Raw genomic sequence first — 9,774 nt, forward strand, 5'->3', positions numbered from 1 at the left:
GACCAAGTCTGAAAGGTAGTACAAAAGAGGAAGAAGCAGCTAGCGCTCCCAGCTGCGGTCTAAAGGAAAACTTAACCTTCCTACATTGAAGGCGTACCTGGCCTAAGACGTACACAGAGTTCCATTTGAAGACCCAGGGGCTCTTTAGGAGACTGAACAATGTATGGTGCTCTACTTTACTCCCCAAAGTTATCAAACTTTCAGATGAGAGAAAAGACCTTGATGAAAGTAGATGAGGAAGGTTACAGTAAGCACAAAGAACTATCACCTGGGGATCGTACCCACGAGGATAATCGTGCACGAGGAAAACCTTCATATGCGTAGAGGTGATGGTGCGCATGGATCTTGCTGACCTTAAAGTCTCTAATCATGTTGTAGGTCTCATTAAGAAGGTCTTGTCCTCTGCATTGAGTTAACCTTGGCATCTCACTGTCAGATAAAGGAAGAGAATGAAGTATACTGTACTGCAACAAGAGCAGAAGTGCCAGATACTTTAACTACAGTACTTCACCTCGTAGGTTGGTGAGAGTTGTTGCGCCACCCTTGTCATGCTCACATGAAGGAGGGTTGGAAGAAATCTGGTAAAACTTGGTACAGATGGTCTTCTTCATCTTTGGAGGTCAGGCAGCATCTGAAGGCTCAGCAACAGAGGACAAGGTCCAAGGTACTATACAGGACTGGGGGGGGAGGAGGAAAGCAAGGTTGTTACTTCTCCTTCCCAGAGATCAATGTCCAGGATTTCTCAACTGGCAGCAATGACACCACAGAAGTGGAAGATCAATGATTCTATCCTTCTCCCTCTGCAGGTGGGGTGGCAGATGAGGAAGGCACAGCAGCTGAAGTCCTAGGGTCCTAGCATCTGCTAAGGCCTTCAGCAGCTTCTCTGCAGACAGAATTTCATCAAGATCTTTAGGTCCAGGTCCCTAAAAACATAGTCAGATAATACAGCAAAGGACTCACTTTGAGGACAAGGGCAGTAATACAGTACAGTATCACCTTTTCTGGGGGCAAGATGAAAAAACTGCCTCACCTGAAGCTTGCCCCGAGGGCAGATCGGAATTACCTTCCTTTGATTTTCCCCCAGATGACTCTACAGGAATGTCACGAAAGCACAGCAGTTCAAGCACCAGAGGCCAAGAATCAAAATAAAGAAGCCTTCTATGGATTGTGGAAAAACTCAAGACACCAAAGAATCGTCCCTCTCTGCCTTATTTTTTCTCCCCCTGCCGTACTGAGACCACTGTGAAAGCAGCCACAAACTGCACTTGTCACAGGGAGATTGCAAACAGTCATAGCACCCACATAAAGGCCACTAAGAATGGAGATCCACGTCCTCCTGGCTCAAAAACCTGATGCAACTGAAGCCAGATTTACCAAGGCAACCCTGCAAGCCTACATATGAATTTTCCATCACAAGAACAAGTCAAACTGAAAAGAGTAAAAGAAGGATTAGAAAAAGCAGCAAACCTTTGTTTAGCAAAAAGTATGTCTGTACTGATCTTCCGCTAAAATCAAAGTGGCTACTCAAGTGTGTTGGAAAGGGTCAGGGGTTCCTCACTGCCAGCCAGTACCTTCTGACACCTTGTTATAAATTTTAACAACAGAGTTCCAGCTACACTGAAATCATGACCCTTAGAATGGGGATTTGCATTCGTGTTGAAACAAATCTAGTTTATTCTAAGTGAAATGATGCTATATACAATAATGTGTATAGATGTTATATATATGTATGATGCAAGTGAGTGCAATCATGCATGCAATTAATAATCTTACACGACTCGTAGTATATCTAGACATTTCAGAGCAACCCAATGATACTGGAGAACACTTTTGGGTATTATTAGTTTCGGCCAAATTCGGGTATCTATTATTTTTTTACTTATATATTTCCAAGATCTGTATAAAAAAAGAAAAAAAAAATTACTTGAATCTTCCGGAAAATTAAGGGTTACAGAAATATTAGCTGATGAATTTACACTGCCATTGTCCCTGTTAGTTTTTCTCCTGATGGTATTTTTTGTCAGTGCATCTTTGGTAAAAAATGCCTGATCGTCCTTTGTTTTTGGTTATGAATTATGGGTACAATAAAAATGATGAAACCTGATTGGTTGCTTTGTTTCAGGATTTTCCAATTAACTGTGATTTTGGAATTCATACATCATTCTAAAAATAGTGTGTCAGTTGACTACCATGGATTCCTTGTTCAAGTATGCAGCAGTTGTTACTTCACATATTTTGAGGTTATTGGATGGTTTCATGGACATTACAGTACAATGGAACTCCATGAACATTCACTGCTACCAAAAAGTGTTAGTGTCCCAGAATAAGTGCCGTAGCGGTATTATTACACCAAACTACTAGCCCATGGGGCTAAAGCACAAAGCAAAACATAGTCTGCTTGCCAAAATATAGGAGCAATGAGATAATGTTTAAATACAAGCAAAGCGAGCATACAGTAGAGCAAAAACCAATAAATCGTTAGCTTACTTAAGTAACAAGGTACTGTATTTGTTATATGATGCAGACTACTACAAATGACTCGACTCCACAGAAAATGGGATGTAAAATTACTTTTTCTATGCATTCGGAAGTCTTGCAAACAAAAGCTCCAGTAGTACGATTGTTTCATTACTATTACTTGATTTTGATTTCAGTAAGTCTTTTTTATTTTAATACAATGACTGGTATGTTTAGGTTAGACACCCTTGACAGCTTCTCTTATTTTACCCATTTTCGGTATTTATCATCCCGAAACCCTCATTTCCCAATGTGGAACCCGATTATCGTGGATATTCAGGGGGACCCATATTTAATTTTATTATTTACAGCAGAAATAAAGGTCAAATTCGTTGAAAACACGCTATTTAAGCTGGAAAAATACATTTTCAAATTGGAGGTATTTGTTTACAGGACCACGCTCTCCATTTACCCCCAAATTAATACAATTCTGCAGCTCTCCTCTTCTTGCACAGTAATTAGGAGGTTCTTTAAATGCTGGGAAAACCAAAAATGGCAAGATATGTTGCGCAAGGGGAGAGGGGTTATGAAAAATCTAGCTTGGTTTCCTCACTAAACGGGCTAGAGCTAACATCGTCAACATAGGCAACCAAACAGAATTCGTGATACCAGCGTACATAAACAGAAGTTTGTGATGCCAGCATACATTTGATATACTGTATACAGTATTCTAAATATATACATTAAAAATGGATTAATTACTCAAAAGTGTCCATAAAATATGCAATTTACAAATAGTGACACTTTTGAGTAATCCCTCAATGTTTAATCTAATATATTTTGAATATACAGTACAGTATATCAAATGTACGCTGGCATCACGAACTTCTGTTTATGTATGCTGGCATCACGAACTTCTGTTTGTATATACTGGCATCACGAATTCTGTTTGGTTGACTATGCTGACGTGTCAGTTCCAGGTCGTTTAGCGAGGAAACTGAGCTAGATTTTTTATAATGGTATTATTTTAATGTATTAAGATCAATGTAACCTAGGAAAAAAACTATTTTTTCTTATAGAAAAAAATTACGCTCTCTTCGAAAATGACACTCGTTCCCGTCGCAAATGAAGTTTCAGAAATATATATCTATATCCTATGATAATGGGGGACCCCCAGTGGGAACTCGGGGTTTTGGGTGGGGAAAACATACTGGGGAAACGATATATAAAAGTAAAACAAGCCTTTTCATCTCTATACATTACCTTCTTGGATGTATAATAAGTGGAGGAAAAGACAAAACAGTATAACAGGATAAACTTTGGAGGCGCCGTTGCAAAGGCTATGTCTCACGAAAAAATACAGTAACCAGAGCTGCCAACGTATGATGTAGATCAAATGTTAGCGTAACATGCTAACATTAGCAGTGTTTTTCATTTAATTTTTCTCATTCTACTTGCCGGTTGTAGTCGCTCCCATTTGTGCGTTTGTACATAGCAGGTTTCGACCTTCTGCGCAAAAACCCCGCAGAGACTTTTCCTCCACCAATAGGATTTCTTCCTCTCTAATCGTGAAATGTAACTATTCGTCTCTCCACCAGCTCTGTTCAAGTCTATTACTTGATTAGTTATGTAACACCCTTGTATACATATTACGTTTGACCCCAGTATTACTTGTTTTATTATACGATACCTTATAAAACCACCTCATTTTATATACTCATCAAATATTATTTATCATAAATTCCATTTTATCTTCATATATTACTTTTATACATTTTGTTATTACCTTGTCACTCCCAATTTCACCCCTCCCCCCATTATTGGCTTTCCCAGCATTCAAAGTACCTTCTAATTATTATACATGAAGAGGAGAGCTGCAGGACTGCATAATTTGGGTGTAAATGGAGAGCGTGCTCTTGTAAACAAATACCAAATTGGATACCCGAGCTTGGCCGAAACTAATTTTACCCAGTTTCCATTCTAACCTACATTGGCTTTTGAATAATGTGGTCTGTTACTGTTGCAGGACTGGGTCTCGTGGTGCATAAAAAATAGGTTTTCTGATGAAAATTCATGATTTCTTCAGAACCACTTACGAGACTAACCCTCCTAAAAATCAAGTTTTACAGATACTGCATCATAAGGCTAAAAGCAACACGTACACCAAATCTATTAGACATGATTGTCCCAAAATTAGGTTTAATCTCTCCTGAAATAATGTAAACCCTAGCCTCTAAAACGCCTGCATTATGGTTAGGCCAAGGCTACTACCCCAATTTGTTAATAAGATTTAAATATACCTGCTCGTCTGAGGTTACGGTTGGGTGACCGGCATCGTTGAATCGCTCTTTACTTAAATCGAGCTCTAAGCATCTCAATTTGGCCATGTTTTTATACTATGGGCAAATTATCGTAGTACAACTGAAGAAGTTCGTACGAAAACTTTCATGGGTGCATGTGACTTATACATTTCGACCAATCGTGTGGAAGGATTACGAAACTGACCAATAAGATTGCAGGAAATAATTCTAAGGGATGGTCAGTATAAATGTTTATCTATTCATGTCCTGAAATATACTCGTTTTAGTTAACAGTGATAACAGTGTATGTAACATATTTCATTGTAAATCTCATTATAAGATTTTTTAAATAAAGAGCAACAATGAAAAAATAAATTATCAGTATAAAGCTTGGAATATGATATTGGTATAAAAATGAAAATTTGCTAGCATTTTTTTTTTTAGTTAACTATGATAACAGAATAAAATAGTAATATTATTTTTATTTGGTGAAATAAATGTAGAAAAGAAAAAAGAAGTATTAAACCTGATGTGGAGGAAAAGACAAAACAGTATAAGAAGATAAACTTTGGAGGCGCCGTTGGAAAGGCAACGATGCCTCACCCCAGAACCTAAACCTGAACAGTATGTGTAACATATTTCATTATAAATCTTATTATAAGATATTTTTGGAAATAAAGAACAGCAATGGAAAAAATTAATTCTTATAAAACTTGGGATCTGACAATGACATAAAAATGGAAATTTGGTAACTTTTCTTTTATATGTGGAGAGATGTGTTTAATATAAGACTGAAGAAAACAATAGAGGTGACCCTATATCTCTCTATCTATCTATCTAGCAATATATATATATATATATATATATATATATATATATATATATATATATATATATATATATATATATATATATATATATATATATATATATATATATATATATATATATATATATATGCAGAAGAACCACAGGGAAAATGAAAATACGAAATATACGCTTAAGTCCTGGCTAGTTTCGTGATACTTCTTCAGAGGACTGATTTATTGAGAGAGGATTCTTTACATTTTATAGGGAAAGCAAACGTACGAACATATATATAGAGATTAAGAGAACAATGACACTCCCTTACCATTAGACCTAAGCTACCATTCATTAATAGGTACAATTATTTTGTATAGTACGTATAAGTATATTGGCACTATATAGTGTTATGCTAGATATAGGTATTGATATATACATGATTATATGTTTATGATATTAATGTTGTATGTATATGGGTATATGTATGTATGTGTATATATATGTATGCATATATATGTATATGTGTATATATGTATGTATATATATGTATGTATGTGTATGTTTTGCTTATGTATTTATATAGATAAGGCTACCGTGTTTTCATATAAATAAACTGCACTGAAAGTAAAAAAAAAAAAAAAAAAAAAAAGAATTTACCCGCCACTAGATGACCCTCTTTGGCAGGTGTCTAATGAGCTTGGGGGACTCCGCCCACTTGACCCAGGTAGCTGGTAAGGGAGTGTCATTGTTCTCTTAATCTCTATATGTATGTTCATACGTTTGCTTTCCCTATAAAATGTAAAGAAACCTCTCTCAATAAATCAGTCCTCTGAAGAAGTATCACGAAACTAGTCAGGACTTAAGCGTATATTTCGTATTTTCATTTTCCCTGTGGTTCTTCTGCATCTGAGCATCACGTTTTCCAGTGATTTTTACGCATATATATATATATATATATATAAATATATATATATATATATATATGTGTGTGTGTGTGTGTGTGTATGTATATGTATATATACAGAGAGAGAGAGAGAGAGAGAGAGAGAGAGGTAACCCTATATCTATCTATCAATATATATATATATATAGAGAGAGAGAGAGAGAGAGAGAGAGAGAGAGAGATGTGACCCTACATCTATCTATCTATCAATATATATATATATATATATGCATATATATATATGCATATATATATATATATATGCATATATATATATATATGCATATATATATATATATATATATATAAACTCAGGAAAAGACTGGTATAATTGTATAGTTCAATAAACTAAAACTCCTATGAGTTTCGGCCGTGGCAATAAATAAGAATTCTGCCCATTTGAGTTATTTAGTCCATAAGCAATGTGAAAGGAGAAGAATATATGCTACGTAAATTATTGAATATATAACCATCTTTAAGCTCAATGAAGTGTTATACAAGTGGGGAAAAAACGTACTATAATGCAAATAAAGGTAAAAGGGCAGATTCCTATATCATATTTCTTGACGTACATTATTTTTGTCGAATACCGTGAAGATAAATATAAGATTATTGTACAAAATAAAGGAAGGGTGTCATTTTATTTGTTAGAATTGTCTGTAATTTTCTTTGATAATAATTTCTATTTAATAACTGTTTGAATAAATGCATCTAATTTCTTTTGATGTCTAAAGACTTTCAATAACATCTTTGTTAATGCATATTGCATTTTTATTTGTATTTAATCGTCAGTCAATTTTGTTTCATATAATGGGTAGACGGTCATTAATTGCAACTTACTTTGTGGTCCAGGAGGAACAGAAAGTCATTCAAATATGCCATTCTCTGTTCTTTTGAGCCTCTTTTTGAAGGATATTATCTACTCTGAGATGACGTGATATTCGCAATGGTAGATAGAAAACTGTAAGCGACCTTATTGGTAGCAGGTCTATCCGCTCCGTAAGTTGGTGCACATCTTAACGTGAATACATCTACTCGTGGGGAAGTTAATGTGCCCCAGTGCGCCTCACAACTAAGTCGTTGCGCAACCATCATTATTATTACTACTATCCAAGCTACAACCCTAGTTGGAAAAGCAAGATGCTATAAGCCCAGGGGCTCCAACAGGGAAAAATAGCCCAGTGAGGAAAGGAAATAAATAAATGAAGAGAACAAATTAACAATAAATCTTTCTAAAAAAAAGTAACGTCCAAACAGGCATGTCACATATAAACTATTAACAACATCAAAAACAAATATGTCATAGATAAACTATAAAAAGACTCATGTCCGTCTGGTCAACAAAAAAGCATTTGCTCCAACTTTGAACTTTTGTAGTTCTACTGATTCAACAAATGAAATAGTATACAAGTATACTTCGAATCAATGAGTGAACGAATAATTTCAGGCAATTAGAACCAGACAAAAGAGGTTATGAACGAATAATTTCAAACTATTCGAACCAGTCAAATTTGGTTACTTTCGAGTACAAATGTTGCTTATAGCCACACTTCCATTATGGCGACTGCCCTTACCCCTAACTTAATCATTCTTGTTGCGTACAATTGCAACCAGGGATCACATCCAGAAGATATTGACAGGGCACTCAAGATTGCATAATTGGTTGGATATGTAGGCTACACTATTAGAGATCTGTGTCCAATGCCGAATGTTCCTATTTTCATCCTGTTATGTCTCCTTTTATTTAGAGGTTAGTTTTACAATATCTTATATACTGTTCTCTATTTCGTATTTGTATATGAAATTTAATTACTGTACTTAACGAATAAAGGCTCTGTAGAGTGCTACTATTTGTGATAAAGAATACAAAACTTTTATTACACCATCCTTACTCTAATAAATAAATTTATCTCCCAAAAGGATTTGGGGTGCAAGAATATGCAATAAAGAGGTTTTCATGACGAGTGTGCAATAAATATTTTTTTTTTTTTACATATGAAAAGTATTCATATTACATTCAATGAGCAATATTCTCTTTTAATTGCGAATTGTTTCCTGATAATGACTAAAAGTTTAGAAAGAAAGTTGGGGTGCAACAAATCAACTTGAGCAGTTGGGGCTTGGGGAGCATCTACTGCCAATGGTCAATGAAGTAGATTCCTATATAGAAATTTTTAAAGACTAAAACGAAATAAAAAGAAGGCTGTATTGTATTCAGTAAGTTTTGAACCGGTATCAAAAGACAACAGAAAATGTTTGTTTTGCTCCTATAGAATAAGGAGTAAATCAATAATTTCACATTTTATAGAAATGAGTTATAGTTCAATATTCTGCTTTAGTTTTAAATTCAGATTTGTTTTCATTAAGTATTTCATTTGCATAAACTGGAAGCTTCAGGACTTTAAAATGATCTCAGAAGCTCTGTTTAATACTTTATTCAGATATCTGTGACGGTCGAATTTGAAAATAGATACGCAATAAAAAGATAAAGCATTGTATAAATCTATTGAAAAAGAGCTAATAGTGGAGAAATACCTCTGAATTGGGACTCTACGCATATATTTCAGCGTATTCTGTTAGAATATTCATAAAATTACCATATTTATGGACAAATAACTTAAATATAGGGCCTAAATTTTATCCTGGTCTTCCCAAGATGGCAGTTAATGGTTGAAACTGCAGTTGCGCGGGGGGCCTCACGTCCAAAACATAACAAGAGTTGTCAGTTGATCCGGCTTGGAACAACCAATTTCATGTATATTTTTTAGTTTTTCAGGTAAATAACCATTGATTTTTATTCACAAGATTCTTAGGGGTAATGTATAAAGGTTAACTGGCTCGAAAATATGATTGATACTTATTGGATGCCAGGTCCAACGTTTGAACGAAGAAGCGGTCGGCAATGTTCACATTTTGACTCAAAATTGAAATAATTTAAATTAGGACATTATAAATAATAATTTAAATTAGGGCATTAGAAATGGTTCTCTGTAGATATGCCATCATGTATAGTGAAAGGTTTAATAGCAAACTTGGGTAGATTTCTCGTATATTGATGGTAACCAATTATCCAAATCTGGCTTACGGTAGGATACACACAGTACTTAGGCTTGGGATATCCTATACAAAGTACAGTATTCCACCCCAGTAGGGCTTATGGTAAATGTTATTTAGACGAGGGTACTATACAAATTCGCCAATATTTTAAGCATATGTTTCCAAGTGGTTTGAAATATTTTTGTTTCTCCAGCTCAGGGTGTATGTATGATG

At 35.0% G+C, this 9,774-nt stretch overlaps 2 protein-coding genes across 3 annotated transcripts in view; both read right to left on the reverse strand.

The window, feature by feature from the left end:
- The window catches only part of LOC137647060 (protein farnesyltransferase subunit beta-like), a 62,349-nt gene extending 57,414 nt beyond the window's left edge, over positions 1–4,935 (reverse strand). For both annotated transcript variants that reach the window (XR_011045520.1, XM_068380223.1), the window contains exon 1: positions 4,758–4,935. Coding sequence is in view for 1 of the 2 variants with exons in the window: in XM_068380223.1 (XP_068236324.1) it covers positions 4,758–4,844 (87 nt within the window). In the remaining variant the exon portion in view is untranslated. The remainder of the gene's footprint in view (positions 1–4,757) is intronic.
- Bub3 (mitotic checkpoint protein Bub3) overlaps positions 1–9,774 on the reverse strand; it is a 164,267-nt gene that overhangs the window by 142,664 nt on the left and 11,829 nt on the right. The gene's annotated exons all lie outside the window — the stretch shown is intronic.

Source organism: Palaemon carinicauda, chromosome 9, assembly GCF_036898095.1.
Source record: "Palaemon carinicauda isolate YSFRI2023 chromosome 9, ASM3689809v2, whole genome shotgun sequence".
Classification (NCBI taxonomy): Eukaryota; Metazoa; Arthropoda; class Malacostraca; order Decapoda; family Palaemonidae; genus Palaemon; species Palaemon carinicauda.